General features: G+C 39.2%; 1 protein-coding gene across 3 annotated transcripts in view; it reads left to right on the top strand.

The window, feature by feature from the left end:
• Positions 1-24,621, top strand: part of AKAP10 (A-kinase anchoring protein 10) — a 101,504-nt gene that overhangs the window by 37,676 nt on the left and 39,207 nt on the right. For all 3 annotated transcript variants that reach the window (XR_011468462.1, XM_070394735.1, XM_070394734.1), the window contains 4 exons: positions 8,533-8,631; positions 18,465-18,549; positions 19,578-19,701; positions 22,041-22,177. Coding sequence is in view for 2 of the 3 variants with exons in the window: in XM_070394735.1 (XP_070250836.1) it covers positions 8,533-8,631; positions 18,465-18,549; positions 19,578-19,701; positions 22,041-22,177 (445 nt within the window). In the remaining variant the exon portion in view is untranslated. The remainder of the gene's footprint in view (positions 1-8,532; positions 8,632-18,464; positions 18,550-19,577; positions 19,702-22,040; positions 22,178-24,621) is intronic.

Raw genomic sequence — 24,621 nt, 5'->3', positions numbered from 1 at the left:
ATCACTATGATGCTGGCCCCATAAAATGAGTTGGGAAGTTTCCCACCTCTGTTGTTTTCCAAAAGAGATTGTGTAGAATTGCTGTTAAATGTTTGGTAGAGTTTGCAAGGGTCTGAAATTTTGTTTTTAATAATGTTTTAAACTATGAATTCAGTGTGTGTGTGTGTTTTTTATTAGAAATAAGACTGATCAGATTATATGTGTTTTTTTTCTTGAGTGAATGTTAGTAGTTTGTGGATTTTATTTCATCAAATTCTTGAATATATGGGTATGTAATTACTACCATTACATCTGTTTAATGATGAGTTTATAGTGATATCCCTTTCACTTCTCTCTCTCTCTTTTTTTGGTATTCCTGTAGCATCAATTTGTTTATTTTTATTTATTTTTTAAATCTTTATTGTTGAGATTATTAGTGGTGCTCCCCCTTCCCCCCCCCCCCCCGTTACCCCCCCCACCCGCCCCAGGCCTTCGTCACACTATTGTCTATGTCCATAGGTAATCCATATCCTATATAATAAAGGGTAATATGCAAATAGACCGAATGGCAGAACAAATGAACAACCAATCAACATGTAATATGCTAATGATATGCTAAGGCTGTTCAACCACTCGCTGTGACCACCAGAGGGCAGACAGTCAACTGGTCAACCAGTCGCTATGATGTGCACTGACCACCAGGGGGCAGATGCTTCGACTGGTTGGTTAGCTTACTTCTGGGGTCTGGTTGATCAGGGAATCGAGTGAGATGGGCCAGACACACCCTGAAGCCCTCCCATGGTCCCTCCCTGGCCCGATCGTGCATCAGTGGTGTCCCTCAGCCTGGCATGCACCCTCTTACAATCCAGGACCCCTCGGGGGATGTCAGAGAGCCAGTTTCTGCCTGATCCCACAGGCCACTCCCCTTGGGAGGGCACCAGATGCAGGGCTCATGGCTGGCGAGCGCTGCTGCAGCAGCTCGAGCCTCTGCCGATCTGGACTGATTGGGTGTGGGCCCATGGCAGGCACAGTGGGGCCAGGATGAGTGGGAGTGGCAGGTAACAACTTGGGCATCTTCCCTGACCGGGAATCAAACCTTGTCCTCTTGGTTCATGAATTGATGCTTAACCACTGACCCACACCAGCCAGGCCCTCTTTCATTTCTGATGTTGGTAATTTTGTCTTTTTTCTCTTGTAAGTATGTATAGGGATTTATTTGTACTTTTGAGAATTAGCTTTTGACTTGACGTGTTCTGTTTTTCTGTTCTCAATTTCATGATTTTTTAAAAAATTCTCACCCAAGGATATGTTTTTTTTTAAATAGATGCTACGTTTTAGGATATTCGTTCATAGTAGGAGGGGTTAACAAAATAATTTCTTCTGAGCTGAGTTGACTTTTCAGAAGTGTATTGATTTTGTATTTTGCTAATACACATTCTCCTTAACACTTGGAGTGCGGGTGAATTTCCCGCCAAAATATAAGATGGCTCTGTCTTTTGGTTTTGTTCCATCCACCAAAAGGGTGGATTACAAACAAATATTTGGTAATACGCAGTTACAATCGGCCCGAGTTTACACGTTTCCCGCACTCCACCGCAAATCTATATGAACCGAGTTAAAGACGGCTCCCGCGGAGTATGCGCCCGCACTCCAAGTGCCACTTAGTTGGCTGACTAATGTATGGTCGTTAGGAATACGCTTGCATGCTCCTTGTGCTGGAGCTTCATTTCCTTAGTTATCTTCTCTACTTTAAGTTGTCTTTATCATAAGACATCTTCCGTCTAACTACAAAAAAATTCCTGACCTCAGGTTTTTTTTGTTTTGTTTTGTTTTTGTTTTCATAAAGATGCTGCTAATAGGCCCTGGCCAGGTAGCTCAGTTAGTGAGAGCACTGTCCTGATACACCAAGGTTGTGGGATCAAAACTTGGTCTGGGCACATACAAGAATCAACCAATGAATACATAACTAATTGGACCAACAAATCAATGTTTTATCTCTCTGTAAAAATCAATAATTAGCCATAACTGGTTTGTCTCAGTGAATAGAGCATCGGCCTACGTTCGGTTCCAGTCAGGGGCACATGCCTGGGTTGTGGGCTCGATCCCCAGTAGGGGGCATGCAGGAAGCAGCCGATCAATGATTCGCTCTCATCATTGATGTTTCTATCTCTCTCTCCCTTCCTCTCTGAAATCAATAAAAATATATTTTTTTAAAAACAGATTTTCTATTCTTTATTAAAAATGATTAAACTTGATTCTCTTTCATTGATGTTTCTATCTCTCCTCTCCCTTCCTCTCTGAAATATAAATAAATAAATAATTCAATGATTAAACATTTTTAAAAAGATGCTGTTGCTAATAATTTAAAATAGAAAAAATGTGGTAATATGAGGTAAATTTAATCTTTCAATAGATATTTTTGGTAAGTTTATTCTTTCAACTAATATTTATTAAGCACCTATTATATAATACCAGATACCAAGGATGCAAAAATAAATGAAATTTCACAGATTGGACATTCAGGAAAATTTTTGACCATTGCATGAAGTTTATAGTCCAAAGAACTTCTTTTTAAAAATATGTAAAACTTTTATCTTTTGTACTGTAACTGTTCATATTTAAATTTGTTAATTTATGTGCCCTAAAACTACATTATCCCAGCTTTGTCTTAAAATTTTAATGAAATTCTGTAGTATCTTGGTTACATGAAAGTCTTTGGTAAAGTGCTAGATATATTAATATTATCTCATGGAGTCAGTATTTTGTTTTGATGTTTTAAGGCAGTGGTTCTCAACCTTCCTAATGCTGCGACCCTTTAATACACTTCCTCATGTTGTGGTGACCCCCAACCATAAAATTATTTTCGTTGCTACTTCATAAGTGTAATTTTGCTACTGTTATGAATCATAATGTAAATATCTGATATGCAGGATGTATTTTCATTGTTACTAATTGAACATAATTAAAGCATAGTGATTAATCACACAAAAAAATATGTAATTATATATGTGTTTTCCGATGGTCTTAGGTGACCCCTGCGAAAGGGTCATTCGACCACCAAAGGGGTCGCTACCCACAGGTTGAGAACCACTGGTTTAAGGCTAGTAGGGATGTTTGATAAATTTAAGAAATGAAGTGTTTGTTTATAGATTAAATTGTGCATTAGACTTTTACTGTATATAAGAAAGGTTAAAACGGAATTGTTTAGATCCAGAAAAAGGGTAGTGTAATCTCGTTCTGTGTTTCTGAAATAAAATATTTTATTTATGGATATCAAAATGTCTTTTAATGAATTTAATCCCCAGAAATAAATGTGCTTTAGCATCTATTCAAGTTGTAACAGCATTTGTCTAGAATTGGCAACTGTTTTTAGTTAGTGGAGAAGCAAGAATTTAGAAACTCCCTAGTACTGATTTTTAGCCTTTTTGACAGCCATTGTGTACAAACCCAGTGTCTTTGTTCTGATTAGCAATTGTTTATAGTGGCTATTTGCGTGAGTATTGAAAGAATGGAATTACCTTGGGTTATTTTAGATCTGGCTAAGGGCAAAACAGTCCCCCAAAATCTTAATTGATACTTTCATTAAGGCCCTGGTTGTAGAGAGAATTAATTCACAAACAAGCATAGCCTTCCTGCCCCGAAACACATCTATAATTTTATAACTCTATATTGAAGACAGTACTGGCTGTGAAATCAGACCTGAGCTTAACCAGTTAACTGCCACGATCATTTGAATTAATTTAAAAAGGTCCACCATTTGCATCTATAGACGCTTATGGTGTACAAATGGTTAAGTTCTAACTCTGGCACTGTTTCCTTTACTATGAACTCTTTTTTTATTAAGTGTGTAGTACTTAAATGATGTAGTACATACAATGATGTAGTATAACATTGTATGATGTTATACAGCAAACCTCTAGAATTTACTCTTCTTGAGTAACTGAAACTTGATCCCTGTTAACAGCAATTCTTTTTCTCCTTCCTTTCATTCCTTGGCAACTACCATTATATTTTATGCTTCTATGAGTTTGACTGTTTTAGATACTACATATAAGCAGAATCATGCAGTATTTTGTCTTTCTGTTACTGCCTTTTTTCACTTAGCATTATGTCCTCAACATTCACCCATGTTGTCACATATGGCAGGATATTGTTCTTTTTTATGGCTGAACAGTAGTACAGTAGTCCATTATATATCACATTTTGTATATCCATTCATCCATTGATGGGCATTTTGTTATTTCCATATCTTGGCTATTGTGAAAAATGCTGCAATGAAAAGGGAGTGCAAATATCGCATCAAGTTTCTGATTTCAATTATTTTGGCTAGATCTCCAGAAGTGGCATTGCTGGATCATATAATAGTTCTATTTTTAATTTTTTGAGGAATCACCATAGTGTTTTCCATAATAGCTACACCATTTTACCAGTACATTCCCCCCAACAATGTACAAGGGCTCCAATTTCTCCACAAGCCACCAACACTTGCTCACTTTTGTGTGTGTTTTTTTGACAAATGACCATCCAGTAGGTACGAGATATATCTCATTGTGCTTTTGTTCCATTGGTCTATATCTATATGTCTGTCTTTTCCAGTACCATACTGTTTTCATTACTTGGCTTTATAATATATTTTGCAATCAGGAAGTATGATGCCTTCGGCTTTGTTATTCTTTCTCAAGGTTATTGTGGTTATTCAAGTTCTTTGTGGTTCCGTATGAATTTCAGGATTGTTTTTTCTATTTCTGTAAAAAAATATTGAGATTTTGATAGTGATTACATTGAACCTATAGATCACTTTAGGTAGTATTAACATCTTAACAATATTAAGTCTTTCAATTCATGAGCATAGGCTGTCTTTTCAGTTATTTGTGTCTTTAGTTTCTTTAAGCAATGTGTTGTAATTTTCCGTGTACAAATCTTCACTTTCTTGGTTAAATGTATTCTATGTATTTTATGCTTTTTGACGATATTTTAAATGAAATTGTTTTCTTAATTTCCTTTTTGATAAGATGGTTCATTGTTAGTGTATAAAAATGCAACTGATTTTTGTATGCTGATTTTGTATCCTGTAACTAATAATTCATTTATTAGTTCTGTTTTTTGTAGAGTCTTTAAGGTTTTTATACATATAAGATTATGTCACCTGCTAATACAGGTGGTAATTTTATTTCTTCCTTTCCAAGTTGGATGCCATTTTTTTTCTTGCCTAATTGCCTTAGCTAGGACCTCTAGTACTATGTTGAATGAAGTGATGAGAGTGGCCATCCTGCTTTGTACCTAATCTTAGAGGAAAAGCTTTTAGTTTCTCACCATTGAGTATGATGTTAGCTTGGAGATTATATATGGCCTTTATTATGTTGCGGTAATTTTCCTTCTAGTCTTAGTGAGTTGAGAGTTTTAAATTATGAAAAGAGTATTGCATTTTGTTACATGCTTTTTCTGTATCTGTTGAGTTGATCATGTGATTCCTTTTTTTTAAGATGTTTTATTGAAATTTTTAGAGAGCAAGAGAGAGAGAAACATCAGTGTGAGAGTGCAACACCAGTCAGCTGCCTCCTGCACAACGCCCCCTACTGGGATTGAACCCGCAACCTGGTTATGTGCCCTGACCAGGAATCAAACCCGCCTTCTGGTGTATGGGACGATGCTCAACCAACTGAGCCACACCAGCCAGGGTAGTAATAATCTGTTTTAAGCTGATAACAACTTAACTTTAATCACATACAAAAACTCTATGCTTTTACTTCTCTCTGGTCCCCTCCTCACTCCAGCATGTTTTGACTCAAATACTTTTATTTATTTATTTTTTTATCTGTAATAAAATTTATTGGGGTGCTATAAGAAAACTCTAAAAAGGCTTCCTGGAGGAGAGTGATGAGCTTTGAGAAACACTGAATTAGAAGTCAGTATCTCAGTCACATGCATTTCCACTTACCACCATCATTATGCTGTGACAAAATATCCTTGGTGTTTTTGGTATTTGGAATTTTCATAAGAACAGCATAATATCTCTAGGACAATACTCCAGAATAATTCAGATTAAGAAACTTATGATCAGCTCTAAACACATTTAATTATGGCATCTAAGAGACTTACCCTTTGAAACGGAAACCAAGTTAGGAAAATCAACACTTACCCACTCATACAAGTACAGTTTTAACATCTATATTAAGAATTACATATTTGAGGCCATAGGTTGGCACTGGCAACTGAGTTCCAAAATTACCACTTAGAATTCTAAAAGAAAATCTGCAGTCCTTTCAGAAAGCATTCCCTTTTTTTTTATACTGTCACAGGTGATACCCAGTTACTATAATATTGTAAGTAAACACTACTTTGTCATTATGAAGAAAAAAACTGATCAGACAAAGATCATAATGTAGTTCTGGAAGACTACACATTCACTATACACAGTATATAATAAAACAGGGTACACTTTGAATGGCAGTAACATGCAATAATTTGGTTGTGACAAATACTTTTAATGTTTTGTATATAAGTTTCTTTTCTATAAAAATAGGAATAAGCTATTCTGCTAACCCACAGGTTCTCAAAGTGTGGTTGCACATCTATAGAGGGTCCCTGAGACATTTTCAAGGGATCCATATGATCAAATGATTTCTACAACAATTCTAAGATGTTATTTGTCTTTCTAAAAAATATTTTTTTTTAAATATATTTTATTGATTTTTTACAGAGAGGAAGGGAGAGGGAAAGAAAGTTAGAAACATCGATGAGAGAGAAACATCGACAAGCTGCCTCCTGCACACCCTCTACTGGGGATGTGCCCGCAACCAAGGTACATGCCCTTGACCGGAATCGAACCTGGGACCCTTGAGTCCGCAGGCCGACGCTCTATCCACTGAGCCAAACCCGTCAGGGCAATATTTTTTTATTTACTTACTTACTTATCAATTTTGTACTGGCTACCATGTTATTTGTTTTCTTTTTACATATATATATTATTTTATTGATTTCAGAGAGAAAGGGAGAGACAGACAGAAACATCAATGATGATAGAGAATCATTGATTGGCTGCCTCCTGCACTTCCTCCCTCCTCCTCAGGAATCAAACCCACAACCCAGGCATGTACCCTGAATTGAACCGTGACCTCCTAGTCCATAGGGCAATACTCAACCACTGAGCCACACCTGCCAGGTTGTCTTTTTACTCTGTTAACATTTGCAATAGTGGTGGGAAGGCAGCTGTGGGAAGACCTGCTGGCTTTGAACCACATGTACTAGTAGTCACTGTGCTGCCACATAGCTCTTAGGAAAACGGAGTGCTACCTTCACTCACGGTGTCTTTGGAGAAGTAGATAATTTTATAAAATCTAAACCCTGTTTAATATGTGTGATGTGGGAAATATGCAGAAGCACTTCTGCTTACTGAAGCATACACTTGTGGTAAGGTAAAACACGTGTAGTTGGTTGTTTTTGTGAGTTAAAGTAGCTGCTTTTTTAATGGAATACGATTTTTATTTGTAAGAATGACTATTGGCAAACTACAGTTATTCAGACTTGGATGTTTGGCAGACATTTTCTTGGGAATGAATGGAGTAAACTTGTTATTCAAGGAGAACAACTGACAGTATTTGTTGCCCAATGGTAAAAAAATAAAGCTTTTTAAGTGAAAATTAGAATTTTGGAAAATTTGTATTCACCACTGTGTGCTTTGACAGCTTTGAAGAGTGTTCCAGCAAGATCATTGGTGATGCTAATGATGTGATTTCTTTTCTACCCTATATGATGCAATGTCTCAACATTTGGGAAATCTGCATAAGCCAGTAAACCAATATTTTCCAAAATATTTGGAAATATATGATGTTACAAAATTATGAGTAAAAGACCAGTGGATTTTAATATCTAGACATAAAACATAAACAAAAGCTCGTTAAGGTCCTCAATAATTTTTAAGATATCAAAGTCCTGAGAATACGAAGTTTGAGATTCATTGTTTCAATATTAAAGGGTTAATAAAGGTCAAATGAATGGAATATTCATGAATATTAAATCATTTGTAAAATATTTTAAATGTAGATTTAGAAATAATTTTTGAGCTCCTACTGTTATATTGCTATGCAAATCCTTCAAGCTCAGACTTTGAAGAAGAGACCTGGAAAGAGAACATGTATGCATCATTGCTATTGAGGGGCTTGTTCGCTTAGATGAGGAGTAGGGGGAATTCACATATAATTCCTGTGTTCCACAAACCAAATAGTGAAAAAGCGATATTATGATGAGGCTTGTTTTGTCCTAAATATACTTTTACTAATATATATGCTTATATTTGTAATATATATGTATGCATACACACACATTCTCTGTGGATCAAACCCGCAACTAAGGCATGTGCCCTGACCGAGAGAAGATCCGTGACCTCTTGGTTCATAGGTGTGTGTGTGTGTGTGTGTGTGTGTGTGTGTGTGTACGTGCACGTGCATGTATGCTTGGGCTTACAGCAAATCTAAGCCCTGCTGTTCATGAATATAGTCCATTATAGTTCAAGTTGCGTTTTGGTTTTTGAAGTTTTCCCTTCTTCCCTTGCAGGTATAGAACAAGATGCAGTGAATACCTTTACCAAATATATATCTCCAGATGCTGCTAAACCAATACCTATTACAGAAGCAATGAGAAATGATATCATAGGTAAGCAGTCCTTAAAGTTACGTCCAAAAAGAAAGTTGCCTGTTTTTGGTTATTAAGAGAATTTTTTATGAACATGGAATTTAATATACCCTTTCCTAGTTTGTTTTCAGATACCTGGTTGTAGCTTACTCACAAACTTTCTCTCATATGTTAGACCAAATTCTTAGACTTTGATTTGAATAACAACAGCAAGAACAATAATATCACACATTTATTGAGTATTTATTGTGTCCCAGACAATATTCTAAGTACTTCTCACAGATAAACTCATTTACTCTTCTAAAGAATCTTTCAGCCCAAGCCAGTTTGGCTCAGTGGATAGAGTATTGGCCTGCAGACTGTAGGGTCCCGGGTTCGATTCCCATTCGGGGCACATGCCAGGGTTGCCAACTTGATCCCCAGTAGGGGGTGTGCAGGAGACCACCAATCAGTGATTCTCTCTCATCAATGATGTTTCTATCTATCTCTCCCTCTCCCTTCTTCTCTAAAATCAATAAAGAGTTTTTTTAAAAGGAATCTTGCAGCATAAATATAGTTATCCTATATAATAAAAGCCTAATATGCAAATTGTCCCCTTGACTTGGAGTTCAATCGGGAGTTTGACCAGGTGGGAGGGGCCGGCTGGCCAACTGACTGTGGTTCCTCCCCACAGCTGGCCTGGCCCAATTGGCCCCAATCGGGGTGGGCCAGCCGGACCCCATCCATGCACGAATTTGTGCACTGGGCCTCTAGTTGTTTTATAAAAGAGGAAACTGAAGCATAGAGGGTAAGTAGTTTTCCTAACTTAGTAGGGCTCAGACATGGCAGCGGGATTTGAAACCAGACCCCCACATGTTAAGTAGTATGGTGCTTGGCAGTGTTTTTCAAACTGTGTATTGCAATCAATCTCTATGTCTTCATCCCATTGCCAAAAAAAATACTAGAATAGAAAAATCAAAATCCTTCATTATAGTATGGCTAAAGAAACATCATTTCAGGAAATTATTTCCATTACGTGTGTGTGTGTGTGTGTGTGTGTGTGTGTGTACTGAGTCACATAAATATGTTGCTCTGTAAACCATAGTAAAAAAAAAAGTTTGGAAGCCTTACAGTGTTGCATCAGCAAGGCTTAGATGTACTTGTAATCACAGACAAAAGTGGTTCATTTATTCATTGAACAAATATATTCCCATCAAGTCCTAGTAGTAAGTTTTTTTTATTTTTTTATTTTATTGATTTTTTACAGAGAGGAAGGGAGAGGGACAGAGAGTTAGAAACATCAATGAGAGAGAAACATTGATCAGCTGCCTCCCGCACACCCCCTACTGGGATGTGCCCGCAACCAAGGTACATGCCCTTGACCGGAATCGAACCCAGGACCCTTCAATCCACAGGCCAATGCTGTATCCACTGAGCCAAACCAGTCAGGGCCAAGTTTTGTATTTTTATTACCAAAAATTGATACTTGTGATTTATGAAATAGAGCATGTTATTCTGTTCCTAGCAGATTCTTCCCAGTGTGAGGCTCTTTCAATCTTTACTGTAAGTCCTTTGCACTCACTCATTTTTGGAGACAGCAACACGTCCTCCAGTCACAGCTGTGGCTCTTACTTGGCCCACCATACTTTCTAGTGAACAACTGTTGGCTATTTTGGGGTCCATCAGATGCCTGCATTGTTTTCCCTTTCTTTCTCCCACACAGATTCCTCTAACACAGGTCTTAATGACTCTTGGTCATCTGTCCTTATCTGCTTATCTTTTGGGATTTTCCACCCAGTTTTATTGCAGAGTTGTCATGGCATTTTGGTTTTTCTGTGTAGTTCCTTTGTCTATTTTCATGTAGGAATTTGTTGCTCCCATCTTCCAGACTTCCCTAGACTGACTTTTTCTAATAATACAACTGGGGTGTCTTACCTGATTAGAATTTGACTGTTTAAGGGATTGGTTGGCTAGTGATTCCATAGGAGGTTTGTTTGTACCAGTTGATAACCAGGCTGGTGTAGGGAGAAAAGGAAGGAGTTTTGAGCCAAGTAAAACATTTGAAATGAAATGTCATTGCAATTCTAATTTTCCTTCTCTTAAACTTTATCAAATTAATGATGTAATCCCTTGAGGGAGAAAATCTTCTGAAGGATCAGGGGATCTGAGAAAGTTTCCATCCAGTGTCTGTTATGCATTTTTAGATGTTAATTACATATATATCTTTATAGAGCAGTCACTTTTACTTTTTGAAATTCATTCTTCTGAATCCTGTCCTAATTATTTGTCTCCTGTTTCAGGTGGAATATTTTAATATAGCTGTATTTTAAGTTATCATTTGAAGAAGCCCCCACTTTAGCTATTATTATTCTGTGTTGCACCAGCCTAATTTTATTGTAAATGTTATTGGTGGGTTTTTGATGTTGCTATCTAATTACTCTGTCTTTATGTGGGGATTCAGAATAACACCAAAACTATACTACCACACCCTCTTCCATTTTCCACAAATCCTTGAAGTTGTCACATATTTTTATTATTATTTTGTTATCTTCACCTGAAGATATTTTTTCCATTGCTTTTCAGAGAGAGTGGAGGGGAAAGGGAGAGACATGACTGGTTGCCTCCCGCACAAGCCTCAATGGGAAGGGGAGGGAGTGGGAGTGGGTAGCGAACCTGCAACCCAGGTACGTGTTTTTGATCGATAATTGAACCCCCAACCTTTCAGTGCACAGGCTGACACTCTAACCACTGAGCAACACTAGCCAGGCAAGTTGTAGAATTTAAAAAAAACTTTGAAGGTACAGCTGACAGAATTTGCTATTAGTTTGGAAGTGAGTGGTATGAGAGGAAAGAACGAATCAAGCATGACTGAGTACCTGGGAGAGTGGAGTTGCCATTTATAAGATGTGGGGAAAATCAGGAGTTTGGGTTTTAGACATCCAAATGGCAGTTGGACATCAACATTAGGAGTTCATGAGAGAGGTCCAGGTTGTGGAGATTTATGTTTGAAAGTATCAGCATATAAATGGGTTCAGAGTCATGAAACTGGATTACCATCAGACTGAGTGTAATGAGTGAAGACAAGAGGTCTAAGGACCAAATTCTGAGACAGGCGTAACATTTAGAGTCTGTGAGATGAGGAAGAACTAGCAAAGTGACTAGCCATTAGTATCAAGAGAGAAGTTTTTCCTGGAAGTCAAGTGAAAAATGTTCCTGGGGAAAAAGGGAGTGATCAAAGGTGTTAAATCATGCTGATAGGTTAAGTAAGATGAATAGTGGGAATGAAATGGATTTGGCAACCCTATGGGCAACTGGGCCCCTGGTCAGCTTAATTAGAGTGGACCTTTAGGGGCAAAAACTTAATTGGAGGAGCTTAAGAAAGAATGGGAGGAAGAATGAAGACAGCAAATATGGGAAACTCTTATGAAGCATTTTGCTCTAAAGATGAGCTAAAAGGGGATGTTGTTAAGCCAAGGAACAATGATTTTTGTTCTTTGTTTTTAAGGTGGCATATTATAAACATACTAGAGGCCCAGTGCACAAAATTCGTTGCGGGTGGGCGAGAAGGGTGTCCCACAGGCCGGCCTGCACCCACTCCAATCCAGGTCCCCTTGGGGGATGTCCAGCTGCCTCTTGCAATCCAGGACCACTGGCTCCTAACCACTTGCCTGCCTGCCTGCCTGATTGCCCCTAACCACCTCTGCCTGCCTATCTGATTGCCCCTAACTGCTCCCCTACCGGCCTGATTGCCCCTAACTGCTCCCCTACCGGCCTGATTGCCCCTAACTGCTCCCCTGCTGCCCTGATCGCCCCTAACCACCTCTGCCTGCCTGTCTGATCGCCCCTAACTGCTCCCCTACTGGCCTGATTGCCCCTAACTGCTCCCCTGCTGACCTGATTGCCCCTAACCGCCTCTGCCTCGCCCCACACCTGGGACCCAGGATTCCTTCCTCTGGCCGGTCACAGGCACCCGGGACCCAAGCTTCCCTCCCTCTGGCTGGCCGCAGGCACCCAGGACCCGGGCTGGCTTCACCTGGGCTGGCCACAGTTGCAGGGGACTATGGGCGGGCGGCTTGTCCCTCTCCTGGGCCGCAGCTTTACTGGTCCCCATTCCTCTCTTGCAAGCTCATTTGTGCCTGGCTGGTCCACATTCCTCTCTCCCCAGTGTTGAGTGTCTGAGCTGTTACAGCATGATGACCATTTGCATATTAGCTCTTTATTACATAAGATAAGATGTATGATAGCATACAAACAAGTGTAGACTGTATATAGCTGGTGAGAATAAGGCAATAACGAAGAAAATTTTGATGTAAGAGAAAAGGGGGACTGTTGCTGTAGGAAAGAAGTCTTGAAAAAGCAAAAGAGGATGAGGTCCAGTGCTCAAATAGTTACTCAGATAGGAGTGAGGACAGTATAGCTGTAGTAACAGGACACATGGGTAGAGGTGCAGGTTGGTTGATAGATGTGATGAGAAGTGATAGAAATAATTTTCTGATTGCTTCTGTTTTCTTAGTGAAGTAGGAAGCAAAGTCATCAACAAAGAGAATAGGGGAAGAGGTGTTAAGACATTAAAGGAGAAAGGGTAAGATGTGCCCTGTATTGTCTAGGACCGTGGTCAGCAAACTGCAGCTCGTGAGCCACATGTGGCTCTTTGGCCCCTTGAGTGTGGCTCTTCCCAAGCCTTAAGAGTACCCTAATTAAGTTAATAACAATGTACCTACCTATGTAGTTTAAGTTTAAAAAATTTGGCTCTCAAAAGAATTTCAATCGTTGTACTGTTGATATTTGGCTCTGTTGACTAATGAGTTTGCCGACCACTGGCTAGGAGAATATGAGAGTAAATGGACCAGGAAACTAGTACAATCGTTGGTTTCATTAAGGTCCCACTGAGGTCATGAACTTAAAGTGAAACCAGCCATCATGGTTGTATGAGTTTTTTTAGCCATGTTTAATAGTTAGCTAATCAGGTTATTGATGTGCTACAGTTTATTTAGGCAGTTCCTAATATTAGCATATTTTATGTTTTTAAATTTCAATTGAATAACATTTTGGTAAACTTCTTATCGAATTTGTTGAGGTGAAATTCAATTTTTATTGAATTTGTCCCCCTTTTCTCTTACATCAAAATTTTCTTCGTTATTGCCTTATTCTCACCAGCTATATACAGTCTACATTGGTTAGTAAAATTATATAGGTTTCAGGTGCACAATTCTACAACACATCTGCATTTTGTATTATGTGTTCACTACCCCAAGCCAAGTATCCTTCATCACCATTTATCTGCCCTATGCCCTCTTCTGCCTCCCCCATCCTCCTTTCTCTCTGGTAATCACTATGCTGTTGTCTGTGTCTATGAGGGTTGTGTTGTTTTTTTCTTAATACCTTCATGTTTTTCAGCCAGCCCTGCAACCCTCTCCCCTCTGACAGCTGTCAGTCTTTTCTCTGTCTATGAGTCTGTTTCTATTTTGTCCATCAGTTTATTTTGTTCATTAGATTCCACATATGAGTGAAATCATATGGTACTTGTCTTTCTCTGACTGGCTTATTTCACTTAGCGTAATGCTCACCAGGTCCATCCATGGTGTCACAAAGAGTAAGATTTCCTTTTTTTTAACAGACAATTAGTATTCCATTGTGTAAATATACCACAGCTTTTTTACCCATTCATTCATTGCTAGACACTTGGGCTGCTTCCCGATCTTGGCTATTGTAAATAATGATGCAATAAACATAGGGGTGCATATAATCTTTCAAATTAGTGTTTTGGATTTCTTCGGATATATTCCCAGAAGTAGAATCGCTCTGTCATAAGTCAGTTCCGTGTTTAATTTTTTGAGTTTACTGTGGGTATACCACTTGGCATTCCCAACAGTGCACAAGTGTTCCCTTTCCTCCACATCTTCACCAACACTTGTTTTTGTTGATTTATTGATGAAAGCCATTCTGCCCAATGGGAGATGATATCTCATTGTAGTTTTAATTTGCATTTCTCTGATGATTAGTCACATTGAGTATCTTTTCATATGTCTATTGGTGATTTGTATATCCTCTTTCTTTTTTTAATCTTTATTGTTTAAGGTATTATAGATGTCCCCATTTTTCCCCCCAGTGTCTCTCTCCACCTGGTTCCTGTCCCATCCCAGGCCTTTACCATCCTATTGTCTGTGTCCTTGGGTAATGCATTTATGCATATAAGCTCTTTGGTTATTCTCTCCCCACCCTCCTACCCTTTGAGATTCATTCATCTGTTCCATGTTTCCATGCCTCTGGTTCTGTTTCATTCATCCATTTATTTTGTTCATTAGGTTCCTTGTTTATTTTGACCTTTAGATTCAATTGTTGATAGATATGTATTTATTGCCATTTTATTGTTCATATTTCTTCCTCTTCCTCTTCTTGCTCTTCTTGCTCTTAAACATTTCATGTAATACTGTTTTGGTGATGATGAACGCCTTTAGCTTTTTCTTGCCTGTGAAGCTCTTTATCTGGCCTTCAATTCTAAATAATAGCTTTGCTGGGTAGAGAAATCTTGGTTGTAAGTCTTTGGTCTTTGCTTTTCATCACTTTGAATATTTCTTGCCACTCCTTTCTGGCCTGCAAAGTTTCTGTTGGAAATCAGCTGACAGTAGTGTAGGTGCTCCCTTATAGGTAACTTAACTGCTTTTCTCTTGCTGCTTTTAAGATTATCTCTTTGTCTTTAACCCTTGGCATTTTCATTGTAATGTGTCTTTATGTAGGCCTCTTTGGGTTCCTCTTGTTTGGAACTTTCTGGGCTTTCTGAACTTGTAAGTATTTCTTTCACCAGGTAGGGAAAGTTTTCTGTCATTCATTCTTTTTTTATTTTTTTAATCTCTCACTTTATTTTTAATATATTGATTTCAGAGAGGGAGGGATAGAGATAGAAACATCAGTGATGAACGAGAATTATCGATCAACTGCCTCCTGCACACCTCACATTGGGAGTCGATCCGTGAACTCCTGGTTCATAGGTCGATGCTCAACTACTGAGCCACGCCCGCCAGGCTCAGTATTTCTTCAAATAGGTTTTTAATATCTTGCTCTCTTTCTTCTCTTTCTGGTACCCCCATAATGTGAAAGTTGGTACACTTGAAGTTGTCCCAGAGGCTTCTTACACTATCTTTATATTTTTGGATTCTTTTTTCTTTTTGTTCTTCTGGTTGGGTGTTTTTACTTCCTCATATTCCAAATAGTTGATTTGATTCTCAGAATCCTCTGCTCTACTGTTTAATCCCTGTAAATTATTCTTTATTTCAGTTAGTGTAAGCTTACTTTCTCACTAGTCCTTTTTCATTCATGTCTTTTATACTCTCACTAAGTCCCTTGACACTCTTATTAAGATCCTTGAGCAACCTTAAAACCATTGTTTTGATCTCTGTATCCAGTATTTTGCTTGCTTCCATTTCATTTATTTCTCTTTCTGGAAATTTCTTCCGTTCTTTCATTTGTGACATATTTCTTTGTCTCCACATTTTGGCTGATTCCCCATGTTTGTTTCTACATATTGGATGAGTAGCTGTGTCTGCTGGAATTAGCATAGTGGCCTTGTGCAATATGTGTCCTGTAGGGCCCAGTGGTACAGCCTCTTCAGTCACCTGAGCTGGGCACTCTAGGTTTGCCCCTGTGTGGGCTATGTGCACAGCCTTGTTGTAGTTGAGCCTTGATTGCTGTTGGTGTCACTGGGAGGAATTCACCTCCAGGCCAATTGGCTGTGAGGACCAGCTGCAACTACAGTGGGAGAGCTGCTGTGCAGGAGACAACCCTTTGGAGCAGGACTTGCTTCAGTGGGGCTTTGGTGTTCACTGAGTCTGCCCCTTGAGTGTGTTGCTGTGGATGTGTAGAGTTGCAATCTGCTATGGTCTGAAGCTTTCCACCGGGTTCACTGGCTCTAGGGCTTGCTGGGAGGTGCAAAATCAACCACTGCCTGGGGCCACCCTGCAGGAGCTACCAAGCAATCTGCAGGTGGCTGCTACTTGTATTGGGTTTGGAAGTGCCTGGGTGAGGCCCAGCTGTGAAGCAAGGCAGGCTGGTGCTAGTGCTGGGTCTTGGACATGCTGCTGCCAGCTGCTGCCAGCTGCTGCTTGTTTAAGAGATTTTAGAAAAGTCTGAAGCCTGAGCCAGGGCAAGCCATTCATATGGAAGCTGCAAACAGTTTGGGTGGGGCTGCAAGTTGGATGTGGCAGGGTCTCAGGGAATCACCAGGGCAGAACAAACAGCATGGGCCATGCTGATGGAAACTCAGATATGGCTGCCAGTCAGCTCTGTGACAAGGGAGGTGCCAGCACAGGAACAATGACCCCCACGAGCACCCCTGTCTGAAAAAAATCCTCTCCCGAGTTCCTGCTCCCATCCCAACAATCCAGTTCCTCCCCATATTTCCCTGGTTCCCCCAATGCTGGCACCTGGCGATGGAGCTCAAAGCAAGCAGGACAGTGTAAGATCGTGTACAAGCCTTTAAGAGGAACTGCCTAGGTCTCCAGCAGCCTCCATGTTACTCAGCCACAATCCTTGCTGGTTTTTACAACCAGAGTTATGGGGACTTCTCTTCCCAGCTCTAGAACCCTGAGCTGGGGGGTCTGGTGTGGGGCTGGGACCTCTTGCTTCTCCAGGAGGCCTCAACAACGGCGATATCACTCTGATTAAAAACATGCCACACGTGGGTGTTGGACCAGCTGCTTCCGTGCCTCCACCCCTCCTACCAGTCTCTATGTACTTCCATCTTTACCTCTCACATTGTGGGACTTCCATTCAGCCAGCTTTCAGGCAGTTCTGAATGATGGTTTTTCTGTATTTTAGTTGTAATTTCAATGTGGTTGTCTGAAGATGCGAGTACTGGCATTTACCTGCTCACCATCTTGGTTCTCTGTATATCCTCTTTGGAGAAGTGTATTCCAGTCCTTTGCCCATTTTTAATTGGATTGTTTGGTTTTTGGTTTTGAGTTTTATAAGTTCTTTATAAATTGTGGATATTAACCCCTTATCAGAAGTATCATTGGTGAATATGGTATGTTCTCCCACTCAGTGGGTTGTCTTTTTATTTTGTTGGTGGTTTCCTTTGCTGTGTAAAAACTTTTTAGTTTGATGTAGTCCCATTTGTTTATTAATAAACTTTTTTTGTAGATAAATCTTTCCACAAATCCATAATTTTGTATTACAGTTCGAGAAATGAAATTGCTGATTGGAAGGGTATGTTCATTTTTAAAGCTTAGACTAGAAATTGTCAAATGGCCTTCCAGAAATACACACCAGTTTATATTCTCACTAGCACTGGTGTTCCTTTTCGCATGCCTTTGCTAAAACGTATGTATGTAAGCAACTAAACATATGGATTGTTAAAACACTTTTGTGCCTGTTTCCTAGACAAAAGTTGGAGTACCTTCCTATTTTACTCTGTAACTATATTTAATTACTAGTGTGCATCCATATCTTTCCATATTGGCCCTGTTATATTTGTTCTTTACGAATTGTCTTTTCATATCCTTTGCTCAGTTTTCCTTTTGAGATGTTTTTTATTAATTTGTAAAAAAAATGTCTTGATATATGAGTGATACTGTTATACAGAGAAGAACCTGTTATACATGCTGCAAATTTACCCCCTAATTTGCCTTTTAATTTTGTTTTGGGGGTGTTTTAATGTATAGAATTAAGCTTATGTTAAATCTTGGTCTCTGCTTTTGCATATGTACTAGTATATGCTTAGAAAGACCTCTACCTCAAGATCAGCTATTCACCTGTGTTTTTTCTTAGTTTCATATAAAACCTAATTTATATGCCTTTACAGTCATTTCCTACTTTGATTCACAAATGTGTGCATTTGGATTTAATAGAAATTGAATTATTTACCATTTGTTTTACAGCAAAGATTTGTGGTGAAGATGGGCAGGTGGACCCCAACTGTTTTCTTCTGGCACAGTCCGTAGTCTTTAGTGCAATGGAGCAAGAGTAAGTTGATGTCGTACTTTCACATTTTGCATTCTTGAGAATTTGGGTTTAGTGTTGGAATGGGCTTCACACAACTAAAAACAAACTAACTTTGAGGATTTAAGTATTTTGAATGTTTACAGGATCTTATAGGCATACTTTAATGGACTTTTTAAACAAGTACATTGTGAACTCAATTAAAATATTGATACAATTGGTATAAAAAGACTGTGAGGATTTCCTTAAAATCAGGAACATAATTAAAGACACTTCTTGTAAAAATGTATTTTGTTTTACATGTAAATGACTAACAAGTTAACTTGGAAATGCAATGTAGAGTATTAGTTTGCCACAATTAGGTATTTAGGCTAATGGAATATTCTTGTATTCTTGTTTATTTTTATATTTTGTTTTATTTTAGCTTTTTTATTTTATTAAATTTATTGGCATGACATTGGTCAAAAAAATAAAATATAAAAATAAATAAAACAAATTTCATTTTTAATGTTAATACCTCCTAAGTTAAAATAATTTATTTTTAATTCTAAAGTCATTTGGGGGTGATTGTGACTATTAGAATTGGTTTGTTTATTTAAACAATGCATGTCTTCAGATGGATATTCTAATTTGTTAGTGCATGCTTTAAGCTTAATGTATGCCATAATACTAAATCCATATAGATTTGTTGAAACGGCCTCCAAAGGCTTTTTTTCTTTTTATTAATTACTGCTTCATACCCTTAAAAAGAACCTACATATTCATTTAGCATTTGTGAAAATGGTACTTTGTGCAAGGAAGTTACAGCCTAATAGAAGAAAGAGGGCATGTTCTTTTGTTACTGTAATATGAGGTCACGTGTGTTAAGTATCAGAGGGGAGCTGCAGAGTCCGTCAGAGTGGGGGGCTCAGGAACAGCGCCATGGGAAGGGAGGGAGTGTTGACGGAGGCTCTTAAGATCAAACAGGCACAATGTGGAAAGAGTGTGTTTTTCCCTATTACGTTCTTTCCCTTGGTCGTTCCCTCAAAGTGTCCCTTTTTGTCCATGTGCAGGCACTTTAGTGAGTTTCTGCGGAGTCACCATTTCTGTAAATACCAGATTGAAGTGCTGACCAGCGGAACTGTTTACCTGGCTGACATTCTCTTCTGTGAGTCAGCCCTCTTTTATTTCTCTGAGGTAAAGTCTGCGTTTCCTCATTCTCTGTTAGAGCATTCAGCCTCTAAACCAGTGATTCCCAAAGTGGGTGCTACCGCCCCCTGGTGGGCGCTGCAGCGATCCAGGGGGGCGGTGATGGCCACAGGTGCATTTGTTTTAACTTTTTTTGTATTACCTTTCTATTCTGAGTTCAAGAAATAGTTTCATAATTTCAAACATCAATGTTTCTAATTTACACCTTTTTTTTACTATATTTTACGAAAAAGGTAGAAACATTAATACATATATCTTTCTGTTTAATTGCTATTAAAATTTTTAAAAAATTAATTTCCAGGGGGCGCTGAGTAATATTTTTTCTGGAAAGGGGGCGGTAGGCCAAATAAGTTTGGGAACCACTGCTCTAAACTAATGCCGGGGCCCTGTATATAGAAAATAACATAGCTGGATTTGAATCATTGCGTAATTGTTTTAAGGTGTATGTGGTGGCAAGAGAATTTTAATGACATATTAGTCAGATTAAAGAGAGACGATGAAAATGCAATGTAAAATAACTCTAATTTGGAAAAATGGAATTAAGAGAATGTATATTTTAAATTATTTGGAGTTGTTTTAAAATCACAGGGTTTGATACTTGATCCCAGTGCAAATATTTTCAGATCAGACTTGAGAAGAGAGAAAGAAAAGTCATAAATTTTTTCCTACTGTCATTACCTTTGCTTTAGCCACTTCATAGGATTGCCCAGGAAAGCATTTGCAAAAAGCAGTGAGTATATTAATGTCTTCGAGGCACACATTTTAGTGTAATTGTATTTGTAGGCTTCAGAAAATGAAATCTTTTGTTGCACAGCACATGACTATTAAGTAGAGATAAGAGGTAACTCACAAAGCGGTAACTGAAATACACACTTGCACCTATCCTATCTCTTCACAAGAATGATTTATGTTCCACTCCGTTTGCCACAGTTTAAGTGAGCTTTTTTTTTGTTATTCCTCACCTGAGGATATTTTATCCATTGATTTTTAGAGAAAGTGGAAAGAAGGGGGTAGGGAGAGAGAGACAGAGAAAGAGAAGGAGGGAGAGCAACATCCATTTCAGAGAAACACATCGATTGGCTGTGCCCCCACCCCCCACCCCACCCTCGTGGGCCAGGGATCGAACCTGTCACCAGGCGGATTCCCTGACCGGGAATTGTATTTGTGACCCTCTGGTGCAAAGGCCAATGCTCTGTCCACTGAGCACCACCGGCCAGGGCTAAGTCAGCATTTATTCAGGTTAATATGGCTGCAAGGAGTGATGGAAATGATCAGGTATAAAAGATTTGGTCTGGTTACTTTACTCTTCGCATGTTTGCCAGTGAGGAACCACTAATGCACTTTTTTTTTTTTATTTTTTATTTTTTATTTTTTTTTCGCTTAAAGTATTACAAAGGGTATTACATAAGTGTCCTTTTTTCCCCCCTGCCCTTGACAAACCCCTACCCTCCCTTACCCCCCAGTGTCTTATGTCCATTAGTTATGCTTATATGCATGCATACAAGTCCTTCGGTTGATCTCTTACTCCCCTCCCTCCTGCCCCCCAACTCTCTCTGGCCTTCCCACTGCAGTTTGACAATCAGTTTGAGGCAGCTCTGCCTCTGTATCTATTATTGTTCAAAAGTTTGTAATGGTCTTTATTATCCATGAATGAGTGAGATCATGTGGTATTTTTCCTTCATTGACTGGCTTGTTTCACTTAGCATAATGCTCTCCAGTTCCATCCATGATGTTGCAAATGGTAGGAGTTCCTTCTTTTTAACAGCAGCATAGTATTCCATCGTGTAGATGTACCACAGTTTTCTAATCCATTCATCTACTGATGGGCACTTAGGCTGTTTCCAGATCTTAGCTATGGTGAATTGTGCTGCTATGAACATCTGGTTACATATATCCTTTCTGATAGGTGTTTCTGGTTTCTTGGGATATATTCCTAGTAGTGGGATCACAGGGTCAAATGGGAGTTCCATTTCCAATTTTTTGAGGAACCTCCATACTGCCTTCCATAGTGGCTGCACCAGTCTGCACTAATGCACCTTTACTGTAATTTTTACTCCAGTTCACTAACATTGCATCCAGCTGTGTACTGGTTGTGTTTTTGTTAGGTTTTTTTTTTACCCCCTCTAAAAGAATGTTTTTAAACTTTTCGATCTCAAATGACTGTACATTACTGATTGGCATTGACTGAACAAGTGGACCTGTTAGGTTTTTTTGTTGGTTTTGTTTTGTTAATTATATCCTATAAATAGTTAGGGCTTATAAATTAGGGATGGTAAGTGAAATCTGTTTATAGTCTTATTTCCCTCTTTTGTGTTTTTCCTTTCTAGTACATGGAAAAAGAAGATGCAGTGAATGTCTTGCAGTTCTGGTTGGCAGCAGATAACTTCCAGTCTCAGCTTGCTGCCAAGAAGGGCCAGTATGATGGGCAGGAGGCACAAAACGATGCCATGATTTTATATGACAAGTGAGTTTTGTTTATTGAGGATTCGATATGCACTTCAGAAATAAAGCTGCAAACACTCAATCTCTGCTTCAAGGAACTCACAGGCAGCAGCATACAAGCTGCTTTTTATATGGTGTGTGTCAAGTTTTGGAGGCTCTTAGAATAAAACTTCCTGCTAGAGAATAGGGGAGGTTTGCGTGTGGCAGGCAGGACAGTGATGTGTAGTTCAGGGAGGGTTCCACAGAAGAAAGATTTAAATTGGGTCCTGAAGAATGAATTGAATTTTGCTAGCCAGAGAAGGCAGACAAGAACATCCTGGGCAGAGGCATTGGCACAAGCAAAGTCATGGACATTTGCAAAATGTAGCACGTTCAAGAAACAAGTTTGGGTAATTGAAGCGTGGGTATGGAATATTAGAGAAAGATGCAAGTAATTAGAATATATTGTAAAAGGTCCTATAGATCTGTGTATGGATGTATCATAATTTCTGGTGCAAATCTGCTCGGCCAGTTTAACTATTCAATGAGTAATAGCTCTTCATTAGTCTTCACTGAAAAGCAGAGGGTGGCACAGTCTTATAGTGAACGGAATTGAACCCATCAGGCAAGTGATAAAGCTGTGGCCAGCTTCACTGAACTTTTCTTATTCTGTAAAGAAAAGCAATGTGTTATTTGTATCCAGAAGCAAGTGCTCAGGATAACTTGCAGGTAGAGAAGACTCCATGGATGTCAGGGTTGGAAGGAGCTGAGAGCACCTAGGTCCGTAGGACTTCCCCAGCAGCTGATTAAAGATGGGTTTCTCGTCCTCCTCTCTCAGAGATGCTGACTCAGCAGGTTTGAGGTGGGACCTAGGAAGCTTTCATTTTAGAAAACACCCCCGCTGATTCTGATGAATAGCCAGATTTTGCAGATAAGAAAGTTAAGGCCCAGAGAGGTAGTGACTTTCTCCAAGTCACAGGGTAAGTTAGTGGCTGCATTTGGACTGGAATGCAATGCTTTGTGCTTGTGCAGTGTTATTTTAGTATATTTGTGGAAGATACTATGTAGGGAACTGTTACATGGTCATAGAAATGGCAGGTGTTTACATTTAGAAGTTTAGTCTGGGGTGCCCCAAATTCAAATCATAGAGGAATATTTATGAACTTGTTATAAGACAAAAGACTCACTTTTTGTTAAGAAAACACTGATAACAAAAAAGAAGCGTTTTCTGTATGCTGGAGCGGGAGAGTGCACTAGCAAGGACTGGCTGGAACGCAGTCCTACATGGAGCAGAGACCCTGTTTTCCCACTGGATCCCATTCTCACTCTAGGAGCCATTTCTAAATGAAGCTTACTGGTTCGTATCCCGCTGCACTGTCATTTTGGCAAGTTCGTTGTGCCAAATTTGACTTTACAGTCCCAACTTGTTTGGTTTATATCTTACTTATGCATCATCGTAATCATGCCTCATCAGTCTTTCTGTATTTGTATTATAGACAGGAGTTAGACTCTCTAGAATGCTTGGAAGGGAACATAACAAGGTGTCCCCCAAAAAAGTGTACTCACTTGAACAGCTAGTAGCTCAATTTTGCAAATGAAATGTATTTTAATAAATACTACCTTTATAATTATTCAAAGTGTATGTGTACATTCTTTAGGGATACCCTATATATGTTTTTCTCCTTTAATGCTTTTATTTAGTATCCACTTTATAATCAGCTTACCAAAACACCAGTTGCATTATGTCCTGTTAAGTTAAAAATCTTTGAGTTACTGGCTCAGTTTGTTGGAGCGTCGTCCTGTACACCAAAAGGTTGAGGGTTCAATTCCTGGTCAGGGCACATACCTAGGTTGTAGGTTCCATCCCCAATCAGGGCGTGCGTGAGACAGCAGATTGGTGTTTCTCTCTCACACACCCCCACCCCCTCCCCCTGCCTTTCTTTCTCTCTGAAAATCAATAAAAACATATCCTTGGGTGAGGATTTTACAAAAGGCTTTGGCCCTATCCAGTTTTGCTCAGTGGACAGTGTCGGCCTGGGACTGAAGGGTCCCAGGTTCAATTCCAGTCAAGGGCATGTATCTCGGTTGCAGGTTCCTGGCCCTGGTTGGGGGCATATGGGAGGCAGCCAATTGATGTGTCTCTCTCACATCGGTGTCTCTCTCTGTCTCTCCCTCTCCCTTCCTCTCTCTAAACATCAATGGAAAAAATATCCTCAGGTGAGGATTAAAAAAAAATCTTTGAGCCCTGGCCAGTTGCTCAGTGGTTAGAGTGTCAGTCCTTAGACCAAAGGGTTCAACCCCCGGCCCCACTCAGGGCACATGGGGAGGCAGCCAATGTGTCTCTCTCATCTCTCTCTCTCTCTCTCTCTCCTCCCTTCCACCACTCTGTCTGAAAATCAATGGGAAAAATATTCACAGGGGAAGATTTTTAAAACAAATCTTTGAGGATATTGATTACTACTTTTCGCTTGTATACCAGATCACCAG

Source organism: Myotis yumanensis, unplaced genomic scaffold (assembly GCF_028538775.1).
Source record: "Myotis yumanensis isolate MYYU_CA2020_CCGP unplaced genomic scaffold, mMyoYum1.0.hap1 SCAF_16, whole genome shotgun sequence".
NCBI lineage: Eukaryota > Metazoa > Chordata > Mammalia > Chiroptera > Vespertilionidae > Myotis > Myotis yumanensis.
Note: the sequence above shows the minus strand (reverse complement) of the source record. Positions and strands in the feature narration are given on the sequence as shown.